Here is a 19991-nt window from a genome sequence, read left to right as displayed (position 1 = left end):
ATTGAAAAATGATAGTTAGGAGCTGATTGGCTGGCACCTTATCACTTTTCACTCTGTCCCCTTAATAGTACAAAGGAAAAACACATGTAGATACCAATCCAGCATTTCTGGTTTTCATGTACAGTGTTTCAATTAATCTTAACAGACCAATCAATAAACAACTCACATTCATACGACTGATTTAATATGTCAGAAAATAAACTATAAACTTGCAGAATAACCCGTGGATGTACAGTAGTGGCCAAAATTGTGGAAACCTTTTGGAAATTGTGTGCTTTTAGGGTTTAACTGCGTATAACTGCATTATTTTTAAAGAAAAACCTATGAAGGTGTTTATCACTGGAAAGATCATTTTATACACAAAATAATCAGTTCACCGCAACAAATTATCTTTATTGCATAAAAAGTTATAGCTAACTAAATATAGGGAGCACATTTGTCGCTACTAGAATTGATATTAAAACATCTTATTTACTTGTTTGATTATCACTAAGTTGGTCTCTGTTATTTATGCTTTTTTGTTACTTTCATTTCTTGAAGTAAGCTGTGTAACTTATTTAGGATGACAAGCAAAGTAAATAGTTGACTATTTTACGTGAAGAAGGTAACCAAAGGAGGGATTTAGAAACTGTGGAATAAGGACCTCATTCAGACCCGCTCGCAAGCGCCTATGCGCTCGCAAGCGGGTCGATGGTGAGGCACTGCGCACACGGTGCGTGCACAAGCCCCGGAGCGAGAGAGAAATTCTCTCACTCCGGGGCTCGCTACAAAAGGGGCGGCTGTCGATGTTGATCGACAGCTCGCCCCGTTTTGTAGGCGTGGGTGGGGGGGGGTGGCCAAACGGGGGCGTTTCTGAAGGAACGTCTCCTGTTTGTAGGCGGCCCTACTGACATCACCAGTGATGTCAGTAGGGTGCTTCCTGCTCTGTTAGAGCAGGAAGCTGCCTGGGGCTTGCGGTAGACGAGACCCTACCGCAAGGATTTCGACGCAAGCCCCGGTGGTCGCGATGGCCTCGACCATCGCGACCATCACCTAGTCACTCGCTAAAGCTGTGGGTGGTAACCCACAGCTTAGCGAGCGGCCAGGAGGCCGCCTTTCAAAAGAAAAGCGGCAGCCCTCATTCAAAGCAGCGCTCGCATTTTGCGAGCGCCTCTGAATGAGGTCCTAAGTATCAACCGACTCAGTCGATTCAAAACCAAACTGGTAAATGTAGGAAAAGATCCACAACACCATGCTGTGATAGAATGATGAAAAAACTGCGCTTGAGTGACAGAAGAAAATCGGCTGAGACAATCTACAATGATTTACGTGAATGAGGTGTACACATCAGTGCCAGGACTGTTCCACGCAGACTTCAATATTTTAGATTAAACAACAAAATTCCAAGGAAAAAGACGCTTTTATCTCTCAAACAGACAGAAAAGATTACAATGGGCTAAAAAGCACATTAATTGGTCAGAAGAACAATGGAACAGTGTCATCTGGAGTGACGAAACCAGAATATCCATGTTTGGTAGTGATGGAATGAAATATGTCCACAGAAGAATTGGAGAAGATTTGCTACCTGAGTACACAACACCGGCTGTGAAGCATCCAGTTAGTGTAATGCTATGGGGATGTATGACAGCAAAGGGTGTGGGACGAATTTGTGTGATCAATGACACTTTAAATAGCAGCAAATACATCAGTGTCCTGCAGTGGGGAGGGGGTTGGTTGGAGTTGGGTTTAGCCCATACCGCCGCTCTGCATAGCAGAGCGGCGGGTAGGTAGCGGATGAATAGATGTTGGGCTCATGCGCATAGCATCTATTCACAGTGCAGAGATAGCCTTGGAGAGTGCTGGGCACCCCCCCCACAGTGACTGAAACGGGGTTGCTGCGAGGCTCCACCCCTTTTCCCTAGGCTCCACCCCCTTTCCTGACATGGAACGCACCCTAGACACGCCAAGGGTCCCGACCCGCTGGCCACCAATGTTGGGAGGTATGTAATTGCAGCGAAAGGCTTCCAAACTAAGTACAAATAGATATTTTGCAAAACTAAGAAATGTACATTCCCACAGTTCAGTATGTACAACTGTTTTCAAAATGTAAAATTTTGTTATAAAGTTCATTGTATTATGGGGGTCATTCAGACCCGCTCGCGAGCAGCAGTACGCTCGCAAGCGGGTCGATGTTCCCCACTGCGCATGCGCACGACGGAGGGAGCTCCGTCGTGCGCATGCGCGAGACCCGGGGAGCAACGGGCTCTCCATCGCTCCGGGTCTCGCACCAAAGGGGGGCGTGCTGTCGATGTTGATTGACAGCACGCCCCCTTTGGTGGGCGTGCCGGGGCCGTGGCTGCCAGACGGAGGCGTTCCCATGGGAACGCCTACCGTCTGAAGCTGGCCCCACTGACATCACTAGTGATGTCAGTGGGAGTGATTTTGGCTCTGATAGAGCCAAAATCACTCCAGGGCTTGTGGCAGGGAGACCCTACCGCAGGGTCTCCGTCGCAAGTCCGATGGTCGCGATGGTCAAGACCATCGCGAACATCTTTTTGGCCGCTCGCATATGCTGTGGGTGGTCACCCACAGCTATACGAGCGGCCAGGAGGCCGCTCCATTTTCATGGAGGAGGGCCCTGATTCAGAGCGAGCGCTCTGGTCAGAACGTCTGGCTCTGAATCAGGCCCTATGTTGTATTATGTTCTAAAGGAATTTGCCATTGTAATGATGTATACTTTTTGGTATAATATTAAAATATATTAGTGCTATAAGCTGTTAAACATAAAAAATGCACATTTTCGGAAAGGTTTCCACAATTTTGGCCACTACTGTATATGGATAGTTATACACTGCTAATAGTTTAGAACTATATTACTGTATTATGTGAGTCAGATTAGCTAGGTATAAAATGTCCCTTGATTGATTGGCAATTACAATGACAGCAGAATTGCTGCCCGCAGTCTGAGACATGGGAAGTAGAAAGTAATACATATGTATATAGAATTCCCTGACATAAGGTGACTGCCCCACGGGTAAATAATGACAGCTGTCTTGTGACATCATTTTGTTTTCTTTCCATATGGTGATATTTTAAGCTTATTAAGGAAACTGATGAAAAGACCATTAGGGTTGATGCACAGTTGGAAATAAATTGCACGTACATCACTCAAACAAACATGCCCGGAAAATTAGCGTATTTTCCCCCATACACATGCTCCTTATTTACTACCAGCCATTATCCCTAGTGTGTACTTGCACCTCACCTATACTGTGCCAAAAACGTGCCCACTAACAGGTGTATTTTATATTATGCGCCGGTCTGCATGGTGCGCAATTGCGTGCCCACGCCCTCAATGAACAGAGAGCGCCTCTTCCTATCACAAGTTACAGTCTCCTGTAAGACAGTTGGCTGGAGATTGATATCTTTTCATATCTGAAAACAATGTGTCTGTTCCAATTTCATCATCTATTTGCACGCACAACACAGTCCATACAATTTAAGGTATCCTCTGTTGGTCTTGCCCCTGGTGCCTTTAGACCAAGGGTGGGCAATAAGCGGCCTCCAGCTGTTGTTGAACTACAAATCACAGCATGCCTTGCAACAGTTTTAGCATGCCAAATATCAAAACTGTAGCAGGGCATGCTGGGATGTGTAGTTCTACTACAGCTGGAGGGCCCCTTATTGCCCACCCCTACTTTAGACCCTATATTCACAAGCTGGCCCCATGTCTGACAAACCTTAGCGTCCGGTTCCGTCGATGAGTGCGGGCCCCCTGGCAGAGCTGGTTGGGGCAGTACCACCAGGGGTATCACCCGGGGGCCCAACGATACCAAACTCCTGAAAAATAACATTTTTGCGGGGTTAGAATTTGAAAAATCATCCTCTGATCTCTGCGCTGTGATTGGCTGCAAAAGAACCAATCATACAACAGCGAAGTTTAAAGGACAAATCCCCACACTCTGCAATGGCTGTACACAGCCGGATTATACGGGGGGATGTTACACATAGCTGCCAACATATTACATATATTTTGAAAGTTCAGGACATGAGACAGGTGGACCCGGGAGCACTACAATTCCCATCATGCCCTGTCCCTCTGAATAACGTTTAGGAAGGATGGTCTCGACCTCCCAGGTACCCGGACTGCTTCCAGATTCAGGACAGTTGGAAGACATATCCCACTAGCGATGCCAACTGTTGTGGGCATGCTGGGATGTAGTTCCATAACTGGCAGAGCATGCTGGGGCTTGCAGTACCACAATAGCTGGTGATCATTGAAGTTATAGTATTATTCACTAATACCAGCATCAAGACATCACCCTCAGCATCTGCCTATTGTCCCACATACGAATATATATATATTATATATATACATATATATATATATATATATATACATATATATATACATATATATATATATATATGCAGCACTGTGACAGAGATGTGATTGCTCTACAATGCATTATAATGACACTGTAGCATACACACTACACTACTATTACACTGACTACAAGTAACGTCACCGCCTCTGTGACCTGCCCAGTTTGTCTTCGCTCAATAAAGTTATTGAAAGTTGCGGCTGTAGCGCCGTTGACGGACGTGCGGAGAGCGTACCCGGGGCGCGCAATGCCAGCTGGGAACTGTAGTGCGGGAGACAGGGGCGGGGCCACAGTTCCCGGAGTGCAGTGCGGGCGGGGAGTAAACAGGAGCAGCGGCCGGAGCGGTGCGGGGTGAGGTGAGTGCGGGCTCCGTACGCAGCAGCATCAGACCTGCCTGGTGTGTCCTAGCTACAAGGGCGCGGGGATGGGGCGTATCTATCGTCTATATACATATTATTATATCATCTCTGTGTCTCATTACATCTATATTACTATCTCATGTTACACCTATGTGTTTTATTACATCTATTATTATATCCTGCATTACACCTCTCTTATTACATCTGTTATTATATCCTAGATTACACCTCTGTCTTATTACATCTGTTATTATTATATCATATCATGTATTACACCTCTGTGTGTTATTACATCTATTATTATTATTATTATTATTATTATATCATATCATGTATTACACCTCTGTGTGTTATTACATCTATTATTATTATTATTATTATATCATATCATGTATTACACCTCTGAGAGTATCTACATCTATTAGTATCTCATGTTACACCTTTGTGTGTTATTACATCTATTATTATATCATACATTGCACCTCTGTCTCATTACATCTATTGTTATATTATATCATATGTTACACCTCTGTGTCATTACATCTTATTCTATAATGTATTACACCTCTGTCTCATTACTTCTGTTATTATATCATGTATTACCCCTGTTATTAGCTCTATTACTATTATATAATGTAATACACCTGTGTCATTATTATTATTTAATGTATTACACCTGTTATTACTTCTATTACTATATAATGTATTACACCTGTCATTATATCATGCATTACACCTCTGTATCATTACATCTATTATTATTTCATGTATTACACCTGTGTCATTATTATTATTTAATGTATTACACCTGTCATTACAGTTGTTGTTGTTATTATATCATGCATTACACCTCTGTATCATTACATCTATTATTTCATGTATTACATCTGTGTCATTACATCTGTTATTATGCAATATCATGTTACACCTGTGTTATTACATCTATTACTATATTATATAATGTATTACACCTGTGTCTCAGTACATCTATAATTATATAATGTATTACACCTCTGTGTCTCATTGCATCTATAATTACTATATTATATCATCTATTACACATCAGTGGGTGCGATTCAATTATTTTCGCCGATGGCTCTGACTGATGGGTGCCCAACGGAACAATTCAGTTGTTTCTCTGTTAGGGCAGATAGCCGCCTGCATTCTGCTCGTCCCCTCCTAATTTCTGCTCGTACCCTCCTAAGATGGTGAGCAGAAATTTGCGATAAGTCGGGACTTTGGGCGCCCAAACAAGTATTTTAGATGGGTTTAGCTGAATCTCACACACCCTATGGGAGATATAATTGAATTGCTCCGATGGGCTCCCATTTACGTTTGGGCACCCACAAAACAATTGAATTGCCCCCTCTGTGTCTCATTAGATTTGTTATTATATCATGTGTTACACCTCTGTGTGTCATTCCATCCATTAGTATTATATTGTATTGTGTATTATATCTGTGTGTCATTACATCTATTATATCCTGTAATAGGTTTATAATCCTATAGTACAGAACAGATTTGGATCTACTGTTTGTATAAACTCCTCCTGTGAATAATATCTGTATAACTGATGAGTTCTGATGTCATCTTTTCAATTATCATTAGTATAACTACTAGTGTATTATGAGGAATATTTCACCCTCTGCTATAAATTATGTAGTAGAATTGATTTGAGCGTATGCTGGGTCCCCTCAGCCCATCCCTGCTCCGCTCCCACTGGACTACTGACCTGTACCAGCGCAGGGCTCTCCTCTGCTGTTCTGTCTCCTCTCCGTCGTGGCGATGAGAGACGTGAGAGAGGTTCATCCCTGCTCAGAATACGCATGTCCATCTCAGGACATGCCATTCTCTATTATTACACAGGTATGAGCAGTGGCCTCAGATTTCTGTGACCTGTATACATGCAGCCAACCTTCAGCCTTGTGCTTGTATATGGTCAGAGATCTCCTTAATGACATAATATCAGTATAAATTACAGTAGGGAGTGCATTGTCCCATACATCCGATAGGCCTCTGTGGGTGTAAATCTCTAATAACACGGGTGTGTGGCTCTAGGTGGTATAATGTCCCCTCCTGTTATAGACCTCCATAAATGGTTGCTGCTAGATCCTATGTGGAGAAAGGACCTCTGTGACGTATCAACCACGTGACCGCTGCAGGAGGGCTGGACCGCTCCTGTGTTACCATCCATGTGGGTATAGCGGGGGAATAATATTTGTGGCGAGCGTAGCATTTTGGTCCCATGTTAGCATTTCCACCCCTCCCCCTTTGATGCCTGGTCACGTGGGTGTGACATCACAGGTCCATTAGAGCTCTCTTGTCTAGACCTGACCCTCCATAAATACACAGTTCTACTGTAATATACAGCGTATTCCCCTGACATACCTGCTCTCCCTCACATTATAGAGATGTCTGTATGAAGCTTGTACCCCTAAACCCGTGTCCTCCTATTGCAGCAATAGGTGATAATCAGTGGCACTATCTGTGGTCTCAGCATATCCTGTAGTGCGGTCACATCGCCTTCCATATAATGATGCAGTTAGTGTGATCAGGATGCAGCGGCTTGGCTGGTCCCTGGTACACTCTCAGACAAAGACCCCCTATGTTATCTGTAACCACCATCAGTGATTTGCAGCCCGGGCACCGTTGTGCATTGTCTGTGGAGCTGGTCCCAGCCTGATTTATGTTTATTCAACACTGAAGAGTTTGGACAAGAGTGAAACAGTGAGATAAAAATGTTATTTCCAAGTGTGTTATTACACAAACAGTCCCTCAGGACTCCATACTGACGTCATTCCTCCAGTGCAGGTATCTCACGTGGGTCACGTGTTAGGGGAAGGCTGAGTACACCCAAATCCATATATGTATAGGGCACCCGCATTCTGTAGTAGTGCTGGGGTGCAAACCTGACGTTGGGGGTCCAAGCTTCCACACCTTCGGACTACTCCATGTAGTTCAGGTTAGAAGGCACTCACCAGACTTGCAGATAAAACAAGATCGCTTTAATAGCCTCAATATTCAGCATTTCGGTCCAATATATGTGCGCTAACAGCATCGTGGCCGGCACTTAAGATGGAGAATGCAGGTTACCGCGACTAAACACCCAGCGTTAGGCGCTGTAACCTGCATCTCCCGACTTTACTGCAGGGTGTTATAGGGACAATTGAATAGTACCAGGAACTCCTTCCCAGCGCTATTGTAAATACATCTTTCAACATATAGAAAAGTTTCACAGACACTTTTCCCGCGCTCTCCTAAGGAGCTGGTAGGATGATGCCCCTGTGGTACGAGGCCCATGTATGTCTGCAAGTCCTGACAGTTTATGCCTGGCTTGGGCTAAGATTTCTACTTATCCCCACGCGCTTTAAAGAGTGGGGGTTGGCTGGGTCGGTGCACGTTGTAATAGAGTCCTTTTTTACTCTATATATTATGTCCTCATGCCACTATGATGTAGTGTTGTAACCGTTTTATAACCCTGAAAAATTGATTTTCACATAGATAGATATCTATCTCTCTCATCAAAAGGTCCGCACTCCAAACTACTTAATATATAGCTCCAAGAGGTGCCTTCACATTAATCATAAGACATACCAGGGGTGCGGCACTCGCTCATCAATAAACAACTCCACTCACAATTTATACATCAACGTTTCAGTGCTTTAATGGACTATCTTCAGGATGTAAAAGAACAATAGCACAAATCTTACCGTATAAACCCTTCACCTCCGTGTGGCCGCACCAGAGACGGGACGACACACCCGCCCGGCGTCCTAGGCCTATGATGTCATCGCACTGCACGCGTTACCTCTTAGTAACCCATCACCATAACAACCAATACACAATAATAAATTGCAAGGAGATAAAAAAAAACAAAAAACCATTTGCTGACTAAATAGGGGTTCATAACCGTATTGGAAGCACAATGACAGCGCTGTTGCCATTTTGCTTCCGATATTGTTATGAACCCCTATTTAGTCCGCGAATGTTTTTTTGTTTTGTTTTGTTTTTTTAATCTCCTTGCACTTTATTGTATCTTTACAGTTGTACCTCACCTTGGGGTAGATGTACGAAGCCCAGAAACGGTATCAGGGAACGTAATGTGCGCTGATACCGCTTCTCCCCGATGTATGATCGGGGGTGTGGGCGATAAATGACAGGTGCTATGCGCCCCTGTCATTATCGGCGCTGCTATCTACAAGATAGCAGCGCCGAGCGTCAGTGCCATGTACGAACGGTCATACCGCATGACCGTTCGTCCGGCTGTAGCTGTCGTTATCGACAGCTACAGCCTGGCGCTAGCCTATCCCCACAGCAGGGACAGCGCTGTCCCTGCTGCGGCGGATGCCGGCTCCAGGGCTCCACGCGGGGATCTCGCGATACTTGCGAGATCCCGCGCATGCTCAGTGGGGCCGGCCGGGACAGAGACACAGCGCATCAGCACTAGGCTGATGCGCTGCTGTCTCTAGCGGGTAGCGCCGGAGGTGGGAGTTAACGCTCCCCCTTTCCGGCCGATGAGATGTTTATACATCTCATCGGTAGTGCTTCCTGCTTCGCCTCGGTAAAGAGGCGAAGCGGGAAGCATTATAGCGGCACGGTAAGTGCCGCTATAATACATCTACCCCCTTGTTTCTCATTTGTATTTAGTTTAGTTATTGCGTTGTGTATCCGTGTTCTTCCTGTCACTTAATAACATTTCTGACCATGTGACTTAATGTTTATTGTTTTGCTTCCGTATAAAAAAATATAAATATTTTGTAAAAAATAGTTAGTACCCCTTCTGGGGAGTTACACTGGTATGTACTGTATAACTTGAAACAATAAAAAGAATAAAACAAAACTGTAACATCTGGTCTGTGCTACGTATAGAGCAATATTTGTCAGTAAACACTGTTCTCCTATCAGCACAGGTTCCATGCACCTGGGTGATTACACACGTCTGGTATATGAGGAGATGAAACGTAACCCGTCATCAGTATTAATTTATTGCAGAAACAGGAACTCATGCAGCAAAACCCCCTATAAACGATGACGGTCTGGCTCTGACAGCCTATTTCCACACCTGTAATATACCTGTCTCAGGTGCGGCCACAGCACCTGCACTTTCCCTGTATTTATCTACCTGCCTGTCCTAATTGGATTCTCCGTAGGTGAAGTGATAGTGTCTAGGGATTATTTACAGCGTGCCGTAGCCGCCAATTAGACTTGTGCTTTCATTGCCCCGCTGTCTCTAGGAAGATGAAAGCTTGTGGCTGATTGGTTGCTATGGTTTAGTGCAGTCTTAGTAAATGAAGCTCTGTATGTCTGTGGCATCTGAGTCACTGATTGTGTAATATGTTGTTGCTTTCTTAACAGAGGGTCAATAGTACATCAGCACTCATTCACATATACATAGTGTCATGTGTTACAAAGGCGCTGTTATATGCATGAACTCCTGTAAATGATGTTAGTGCAGTTGTCACGTTCTGAAGTCATCAATTCATTGTTCAGTAAGATTGTGTAATATAAGGAATAATACACCCTTACAGTAACCTGTTGTGGCTATTACATGTGACACAAAAGCATTATAAGACACCTTTATGTGGCCATGGAGCACAATGACTTATTACATCCTTATAATTAACAGTAGGGGGTACATTATCCCATATATATAATTTTTCTGTAACTTATTATCTGGTCCCTTTTCCCTTGCATTTAGTAAAAGCCGTTCTATCTTGTATCCTGTGACCATAGTTGGCGCCTCTTGCATCGCTTCCACTAGCGCTAAGTATATAAAATACTTTTTTCTGTCTGCGGGTACAAAGCGTATGGGCTCACAGTCTAGTCCATTACATTTAGAAATTAGCAGTTTATCCCACATAGCTCACAATATAAATGTACCTTTCCCTCAGTCATCGCTAATGGGCTCCTGCAGCCCAATGAACAGCCATAACAGTATTTTTTGTTTAATGGAAGCTTAATTACCCGGCCAGCAGTTCTGGCACTGATCAGACAGCGTACAGACATTGTGCCATGCTCGGCTAACGGCTCCCATGGAGGCTGCTCCTCCATACAGCTCTCCTGTACGCTGCGTTGTGCTATAGGTGATGGTGCCAGGTTACACTAAGATGTGTGATTCCATACAGCACATTGCAGGGTCTCAGGGAGGCCGAGCTCTGCATGGTAATGACGATCTGCAGCCAGATGTGCATAGGGCTCGTCTGGTGTACGAAGTGTTAGGCTGTCATTTAGTTTTAGAATCGTGATGTATTGCGACATAAAGGGAATGGCGGCTGACAGACAGGTTATACTGAAGATGAGATGAGCTTACTAAGCTTCTGTCAATGAGGTTGGCGTTCAGTTATAGCCAATGTTGAAGATAATCTGTCCAAGACACATTACACATCTATAACACCGGGGTCCGTCTTTCTTGAAAGTCCACTGGAAAGATTTCGAAGCCCCACACACCCCCTTATATAATAACCTGGCTCCATAACCGTCCTATAGTCACATAGACCATTGCAGTATCTAAACTTACATTGAAGTCTTATGAAGGCATGTTCCTGTAACCGGCACATGTAGAAAATAACTAGATGCATCACTTCCCATATACTTAGCACTAATACTAGATGTTACCTGCAGCCCAGTCCTGGTATATAAGGACTCGCTGATGTGCCCGGGAGCTGCACCTTCTAAGCCTTAGTGTAACAAGAACACAATGGTGTATTCTGTACACACCCACAGACTGGTACCACCCACTGTGTGTAGTGACCTTTTGTGTAAGGAGATAAATATTCATTCATTGTCTCTATTAGCAGGTACATCATTGGAGCAATGGCGAGCGACCCTCCCCCTCCTTATCCTGGGGGTCCGACGGCCCCATTACTAGAGGAAAAGCATGGCTCCCCCAGCATGGAAGGTAACCTTGTAGTAATCATCCTGCCATAGTATTAGTCTTACTACCCGTACCTTACTGGCTCTAAGGGGTAAATTTACTAAGTTGGGAGTTCTATTTAAGAAGTGATGTTGCCCATAGCAACCAATCAGATTCTACTTCTCATTTATCTAGCACCTTCTAGAAGATAATACCTGGAATCTGATTGGTTACTATGGGCAACATCACTTCTTAATAGAACTCCCATCTTAGTAAATTTACCCCTAAGACTCCATATTGCCTGGTAGAGGAGAATCTAGTTCCCTGCACCAGATGTGACCACCCTTAGGTCCAGGTATGTCTCCTGGTACAGTAGTGTACCCGTCGCTGGCACCTAGGGGAGGCAGCGATATTGTGCGCCAGGCATATGTTTATTATATTAGAGCCAGTCCATGTGGTGACTTTATGCCTCATGGATGTTTGGGTCCTAATGTATTTCTTGGGTATTTGAACATCCATATTGGTTCAGCCTGCGAAACCGCTGCATCCGCTATGTGTAGGTGATGGGTCCTCTTTCATGTTTGCACCAGGCATCTGTAATCATATTAGCTATTTGCAACATATGTGCATCATGTGCGCAGAGTGTTTCAGCAAATTATTATTATTTTTTTCTTCTTTTCATCCTTTCTGCTGTTTTCAGAAATGTCCTCTGTGGCATCTTGTCACCGTATAAGTGTTTTTCATCTGGGATTATGGCCATACTCATGCTCGTTAGTATGTACACAGCCACTTTGTGTTTGTACTGAGCAAATTGTGTTCTGTAACGTTACAGTGTAGTCTGTGCACGTCTGCAGCATATCCCATGTAGTGTGTGTGTGATATTCACCATTCTGTGTAGGTACACAACTTATTGTATGCTGTACACTATATTTTGTTCTTAGAGAACACACAACCACTTGGGGCCTTCCCTCCCAGCATGCCTTTTGGACCTTCAGAATCCGGACCCCCTCCGTACGAGGCGACACCTGGCTATATTGCGCCAAACCAAGGTAAGGTGTTTGAAGTTATCATAAAAAAAGATTCAGTTAAATTGTTGTACAAAATGGCCAAAAGTATGTAGACAACCGAACATGACACCCTCAGCTTGTTTTTCATCAAATTCCAAAACCATTAGCACTAAAAAGGTCTTGGTCCCCCCCCTTGCTGAGATATGTCTTCTTTCTTCTAAGGAGGGTCTTCACTGAATTTTGGGACATGGCTGTAGGGATTCGCATCCGTTCAGCCATGAGAGTATTAATGTTAGCCAGTAGGGCCTGGATCGCAGTCAGTGTTCCAATACAACCCATAGGTGTCGAGGTCAGGTCTCTGTGCAGCCATTCCAGTTCTTCCACACGTATTCTGTAGCATTATGCATTCCCTTTGGTGGAACTTACAGGCCCAGGCTGAACCATCCACTATACAGCCACTATACTATTCTGCCTCCACCCATCTTTGGCAGTGATCATTTGGGCAGGATACGTTCCTCTGGCATCCGCCACACCTAGATTCATTAGTTAGATGGCGATTTGTCGCTATAGCGAAGACGTCGGTACTGCTCCAGAGTCCAATGGTGGGCTGCTGTACACGGCTCTAGTTCAACATTTGGCATTGCCCGTGGGGATCTGAGGCTTGTGTGCAGCTGCTCGGCCATGGTCATATCACGTGGGGATCTGAGGCTTGTGTGCAGCTGCATGGCCGTGGTGATATCACATGGGGATCTGAGGCTTGTGTGCAGCAGCATGGCCGTGGTCACTGCCTGTGGGGATCTGAGGCTTGTGTGCAGCTGCTCGGCCATGGTCATATCACGTGGGGATCTGAGGCTTGTGTGCAGCTGCTTGGCCATAGTCATTGCCCGTGGGGATCTGAGGCTTGTGTGCAGCTGCTTGGCCATAGTCATTGCACGTGGGGATCTGAGGCTTGTGTGCAGCTGCTCGGCCGTGGTCACTGCCTGTGGGGATCTGAGGCTTGTGTGCAACTGCTTGGCCATGGTCATTGCACGTGGGGATCTGAGGCTTGTGTGCAACTGCTTGGCCATAGTCATTGCCCGTGGGGATCTGAGGCTTGTGTGCAGCTGCTTGGCCATAGTCATTGCACGTGGGGATCTGAGGCTTGTGTGCAGCTGCTCGGCCGTGGTCACTGCCTGTGGGGATCTGAGGCTTGTGTGCAGCTGCTTGGCCATAGTCATTGCCCGTGGGGATCTGTGGCTTGTGTGCAACTGCTTGGCCATGGTCATTGCACGTGGGGATCTGAGGCTTGTGTGCAGCTGCTCGGCCGTGGTCCTTGCACGTGGGGATCTGAGGCTTGTGTGCAGCTGCTCGGCCATGGTCCTTGCACGTGGGGATCTGAGGCACGTATGCAACTGCTTGGTCATTGCACGTGGGGATCTGAGGCTCGTGTGCAACTGCTTGGTCCTTGCACGTGGGGATCTGAGGCACGTATGCAACTGCTTGGTCCTTGCACGTGGGGATCTGAGGCTTGTGTGCAGCTGCTCGGCCATGGTCCTTGCACGTGGGGATCTGAGTCTTGTGTGCAGCTGCTCGGCCATGGTCCTTGCACATGGGGATCTGAGGCTTGTGTGCAGCTGCTCGGCCATGGTCCTTGCACGTGGGGATCCGAGGCTTGTGTGCAGCTGCTCGGTCGTGGTCCTTGCACGTGGGGATCTGAGGCTCGTGTGCAACTTCATGGCTGTTATTTCTTGGCTCTTTCACCTCTGACACTGACAGCACTTATAGGTGATCGGGGGCATCTTTAATAGGACAGGAATTTGACAAACTGACTCTTTGGACATGTGACGTCCTAAGACAGAGCCACATTACATGTCACCAAGCTCCTTCCATACTACCCATCCTATTGGTAACATTGACTATGGAGATTGTGGCTGTATGCTTTATACGTGTTAACACTGGGTTTAGCTGAAAGGGCGTTCACATACTTTTGCCCATGTAGTGTGTTTGTAGACACCGGCCACACTGTTCTGTCTGTACGTTCTGCTGTTCTATTCCTTTTTATTGGTTACACAGTGAATATCGCTGGGTACTGTGTAGCTTGCTCTCAGCAGTAAAAAACATGGTGGCACTGCACAAGGTCTGCTACATTAGTACTGGTCAGAAAGACATAATCCTAGCACTATCATCTGTAGCACATTGCATTGTGTATGGGAGATGTGGAGTGATGCAGGTCTGCCGTTTTCATGCCAGCTGGGATGGCAGGCTATGGGGGGGTAACTCATCTGGCCATAAGCCCCTATACTGATTAAATCTAATAATATATTGTGAGCAGAGGTTTATAAGTAATATTTATAATATTGGATATAACTCGTTTTTTTTCTCTGGCAGGTTATTACCCTCCTCCTGGGCCGTATGCACCTATGGGCTACTACCCACCCACCACTGGACAATATCCAGCGCCATTTCCGTCGCCCGGGGCACATGCCACCACCGTCATTGTGCCACCTGGAGCCGGCGCTGCCTCTGCTACCACTACGGTGACGGTTCTGCAGGGGGAAATATTCCAGGGGTCCCCGGTACAGACGGTGTGCCCTCACTGCCAGCAGCCCATTATCACTAAAATCACCCATGAGATCGGACTTATGAACTTCCTGCTGTGCTGCTTCTGTTGCTTTGTGGGGTAAGTGGGCTGGCTAGGTGGTATCTTCATATCTACATATCTATGCATAAGCCTGCAGCAACCGTAACCTAACACAAGATGGCGCCGTAACTTTGTAGTATAGTTCAGCCTTAGTTCACTAGGAAATAGTGTCTAAGCGATGCCATGGCATTGGTGGAAGCTACAGAGTGGTTGCCTCCTCTATGTGGACTTTAACAAACTTTATTGATTATAAGTTAATATTATTGGGAACTTGCAGTGCACCTACCTTCCTAAAGGAAGTGATTCAATTGGTTTTTTTTTTACATCGCATTAATTAATTAATTAATAGGAGCCCAATGTTGCATTTGAATTGTTTTGGGTGCCCATTAATTATTGCTCTCTTCAAGGCCAATGAGACTGTATCACTGCGTAAAATGGCTAAAAAGTCCTGGTTTAGGCGCCCAAACTACCGTTCGGGCCCCCACAACTAGGACTTATCGCACATTTTCGCTCTCATCCTCCTAAATGTTGTAGGTGAATAAACCATAGTGTAATGTAGGAATTATAACCCATAGTTAAGTAAGTTTTAATGAAATACATTATTAATCCAGAACTGTGCCGTGTGTCCCCCAACTGCTCTAGACCCATGTGACGGATGATTGCGTTGAACCCCTCGCAGTCTGAAATAGCAGATAATTTACATCAATAACTTGCAGTCGTCTACATGAAGGTGCTAATGTGCGTTTTCTTGTCAGCAACCTGTGGTTACATTTTTACGTCCCTGTTTTCTCCTCTCAGATGCGACCTGGGCTGCTGTCTCATCCCCTGCATGATCAATGACCTGAAAGATGTCACCCACACCTGTCCCAACTGCAGGGCTTACATCTACACTTACAGAAGAATGGGCTAGAAGCATCTCACAGGGGTCTCTCTTTTGCCCGATGCATCTCGGAGCTACAATCTCATCTCCTCCTCCGTCCACCCATCGCAATTATGACGCTGTGAATTATCTTGTTCTGGAGACTGAATACGGCTGGGTCACTCACTCGGCCGTCTCCTTTTAATGTGAAGACAGAAATCACGCCAGGCCGACGTCCATAGGGTGTCTTCTCCTGGTGACTAGGAGGCTATTATTAAATAAGACATACGCGATGCTTTTATGATTCTTTAGGTCTAGGCGGTCAGTGTGTCAAAGCCTTTGCTGGCTAATCTAACCAGATTCGCGGGGAAGCCACTGAAATGTGACGGAAGCTGCCCTCGCACCTCTCAACCCCGACACTGTCACGGATAGCCCCCAGAGAAGGAAATTCGGAAGGCTTGCGGGGCATTCTCATGTTATTTATTTTACCTTGTGCGTTTTATTCATTCTTCAGGCCCATTCTGGCTACCTCAAATGTTTATGGTATTTGGGGTTTTTGTGAAGTCCGACACTATTGTAAGGTGAAATGCGTCGGTACCACTTCAAAACAAAATTCTTTATCTTTTTAATTACTTTTTAATTATGTTAGAATGCAATGTACTGCTAATGTGCACTTTGTTTAAAGCAGCGATCCCATAATGAAGGTTTTTATTTTCTTATTCTTAAAGTTAAGTACTTTTTTTCTTTTTAATCATGAATCTGAGTCATTTTTCCTTGCGGTCCTTCCACAAATCATTTTTCTTCTATCTGAAGTCTCTCTGGATGGCAGACAGGTATGGCTGCCAGACACAGCAAGTCTGCCACACAGACACTGTCTCTCTGCATATTATAGGAGTAGGGAGAGGATGACACAGTATAGACCAGGTTCACAGACTTGTTCAACAGCCCCTTCGCTCTCTACACCATGTGTCATGTGACTGTGGCTTCCATGGTAGTCACATTAAAATAAAAAAAAAAGGATAAATACTAATATTCTTATTGCCAGCCACAGTGATTGTTTTTGCGGAATTGCTGCTTTAAACAAATCTCTTGATTGCTTGTGAGTGGGAACAGTAGATTCCATACTGTTTTGTTTTATATCTAATTATTAATGGGAATGGTGAATGGCGAGCACGGCTGTCTACACAGCGATGGGAGTGGCAGATATTGTCACTGGCTGTCTGGACTGTCAATCCGAGGGACAGATGTGATCCATGGCTATAGTTGTCCTGTTATGGGAAGCCTAGCATTAACTGTGTATATAAAAGCTAGATTCCAGTAATTGTCATCCGAGTGATGTTCCTGCTTGTGCTCAGCTGATCGTGCCAAGTCCGTTCCCATGTGAAGGATCCCAATGGTGGGAGTAGAGTGAATGTAACCGTGACACCATGTCCCTAGTGTTCATTCTAGCACCATGCACATGTCACAACCCGTGCAGTTCCTCTTTCCAGCCTAGGGTGTCACTCTCTGCACACTCTCTGGTCTGTATCTCAGCAGTTTGATTCATCAGCTGAGTGTGCTAGAGCAGAGAGCGACACCCCAGGCAGAAAAGAGGTACTGCACGGGGTGTACGGTGCTAGAATGAACACTCCGCCCCTGCAGCGCATGGAAATCCCGTCCACCTGTTCCCGCATTGCACTTTTAGGCCGCATACAGCCGCTGGTTCTACGCTATATCTGGAAATGTGTTCTGCATCTCATACTGCGTCTCATTAGTGTAGTTCTGACAATTTGTATATAGAACAAAATATATATCTGGAATTGCTTAAATTCTGTATTTTGGATTTACCCGTAAGGCCGTGGTGCACTCAGATCAATGGATTCTCATTATCTCAGGTTTGCGGATTTATAATTGTATGAGTGGCCGGGCATTATGGGGTTTTACCTGAACTTGCATAAAACTTCTCTAACTTTTAAAATTCTGGTCATTTTTGCGCTCGACACTGAGCAGCGTTGTAAATTGCTTGTTAACTGTTTATTCTTACAGAGACATTGCTAACGCACCCGTTTGTTGCTCTTTGTGGTCCTTAAATAGATGTAAAGTTGCTACTGACCATTATATGCTCAAAGATAACTATGCGAGTTGTGTTTCTTTTAATAACTGGATTAATCCCGTCCTTACCAATTTCAACTCTGGTCTGTCGGCACAGGACACGTTTCAAAGGGGAATTTCCAAACTTCGCGTGATTCGGAAATCCTTAATTCTGCTCATCATCCTTCAGCCTTAATGTATTCCGCGCTTTTCATCCGTGTGCTAACACAGTTCAGGCAAATTGTTTGTTCACCTTACCCTGCGTTGTGTTACGCGATATACAACTTATCTAGAGACGACGGAAAACAAAAAAATCTGCCTGATAACCTTTAGACATTACTGAAAAGCACAGAAGATAAAGTAAGGGTTGCAGGACCGTATGTACAAAGCGGCACATTAGTGGTCTAATGTTGGGAAGCCCCAGATTGGTGAACATGACAATGATAGGTTTTTTATTTACACTGTCTTTTGTCTCTGTTCCATTTGGGTTCCCCCACGCGGATGTTTAGTCCACCTTTTAGCTGTGTCGTTGTCCTTCTCTCCCAGTCTCGGTGCCCAGCCCCTTTCTGGAGACTTAAATGGGTAGCGCAACAAGACTCTTCTCTTGCAGGCCTACACGGTATGGGGAGCGGGGAAGGGGGGATAAGTTATAGAAAGTTTAAATATGAAAATATATAATTTTGTTGCTTTGTGTTTCCCGTTATGACCTATGGTTTCATCATTTCACTGGACTAGGTGTGCTGAACGTTGGATGTATTTAGACACTTTGATGTAAACTTTTATGACTTTGCTGTTTGCTTTTAGCTGTTCTTTACGATTCCCGGCCCAGGCATAAACTAACAATAGGTATTTTCAAATATCCAGGTGAAGAATTGCTTTTACTAACTACAGCCGCATGCTGTCCTTGCTGATGTTACTGTGTACACACTTGCCGTACAGTACAGACAGCCATCTTGTTCACATTCAGTCTAACCAATCGCGGAGAACTAGCGACCTCACTGAGGCACGAGGCTTTAAATGCTCCCAAAGTAAATTGATTGAGTTTTCTTACTGACTCACGGGGTAGCTGCATGTACTGTGTACAAGTGACCGGCACATTTTATCTCCTCGCCGTCAGCACGCCGTATCTTCCAACTGCGCAAACAAGGTAATTCAGTCACCAGCACGCACAGCTGTCAAGTGGATTTTCTTTTTTTTTTTTTCGTTTTAAATTTTTGCCAATTTAAACCCATGTGACTTTATCCATTGCCACAAGATTCTCATGGCGGCGGATGTCTCTGACTGTGAAAATGTTTTATTTAATAGTAAGTTGCATTAAAACACTACTGACCTTAACTGACTTGACTTGTGTTGTGCTTTGAGACGTGCAGGTAAACGGGATATCACGGCCTGACACCGCGCTCGGCTGAGTTACTGTAGAGACGGCCCGGCGTACTGTACATCAGGTTCACAAACGCTGCGAGTGATGTCTGTGAGTTTGGCGTCATGAATAAAGAAGAGTCCAAAGTTCTCAGCTGAGATATAGACGTTACGGAGCTTGGGATGTGCACTTTACTAGCACTAAACAGAGGGAGGACCCACGTAATGTTTCCCAGATGAGGGCCTGCAAGGGTGAGATGATCTGCGGCTGAAGCCAGCAGATAGCTCAAAAATTCTAGAGAGAGAAAGTGGACAGATACGAACAGTCCCCCATCCTGTTTGAAAACAATAGCACATTTAATGGGACAAAAAAAAATCCAGGTGCAGTCCCTATAATTTCCGTCCACAAAGACGATACTTCAGCATCTCCAGCCCAAATACCACGATGATGTTTCCTGCAACCTAAATGCAGAGGTTCCTATACACAATAGATGACACGT

The 19991-nt window shown here is 45.0% G+C and overlaps 2 protein-coding genes across 5 annotated transcripts in view; one reads left to right on the top strand and one right to left on the bottom strand.

Annotated features, from left to right (window-relative positions):
* The window catches only part of CUNH16orf96 (chromosome unknown C16orf96 homolog), a 39897-nt gene extending 36097 nt beyond the window's left edge, over window positions 1–3800 (bottom strand). The window contains exon 1 of the mRNA XM_088446864.1: window positions 3720–3800. The gene's annotated coding sequence lies outside the window, so the exon portion shown is untranslated. The remainder of the gene's footprint in view (window positions 1–3719) is intronic.
* Window positions 3801–4585: 785 nt separating this feature from the next.
* On the top strand, window positions 4586–19467 carry CDIP1 (cell death inducing p53 target 1). 4 transcript variants are annotated; one of them, XM_088446937.1, is made up of 5 exons: window positions 4586–4720; window positions 11521–11621; window positions 12518–12625; window positions 14951–15242; window positions 16002–19467. In XM_088446937.1, the coding sequence occupies exons 2-5, from the start codon at window positions 11537–11539 to the stop codon at window positions 16111–16113; spliced, it is 597 nt and encodes a 198-aa protein (XP_088303063.1). In that variant the 5' UTR covers window positions 4586–4720; window positions 11521–11536; the 3' UTR covers window positions 16114–19467. The 4 variants fall into 4 exon arrangements, with proteins under 4 accessions (XP_088303063.1, XP_088303062.1, XP_088303064.1 ...); XM_088446936.1 differs by having other exon boundaries at window positions 4587–4720; window positions 11518–11621; XM_088446938.1 differs by lacking the exon at window positions 4586–4720 and adding an exon at window positions 4722–4761 and having other exon boundaries at window positions 11518–11621.
* Window positions 19468–19991: the final 524 nt, after the last annotated feature.

Source organism: Taudactylus pleione, unplaced genomic scaffold (genome assembly GCF_031769625.1).
Source record: "Taudactylus pleione unplaced genomic scaffold, aTauple2 ptg000407l, whole genome shotgun sequence".
NCBI lineage: Eukaryota > Metazoa > Chordata > Amphibia > Anura > Myobatrachidae > Taudactylus > Taudactylus pleione.
Note: the sequence above shows the minus strand (reverse complement) of the source record. Positions and strands in the feature narration are given on the sequence as shown.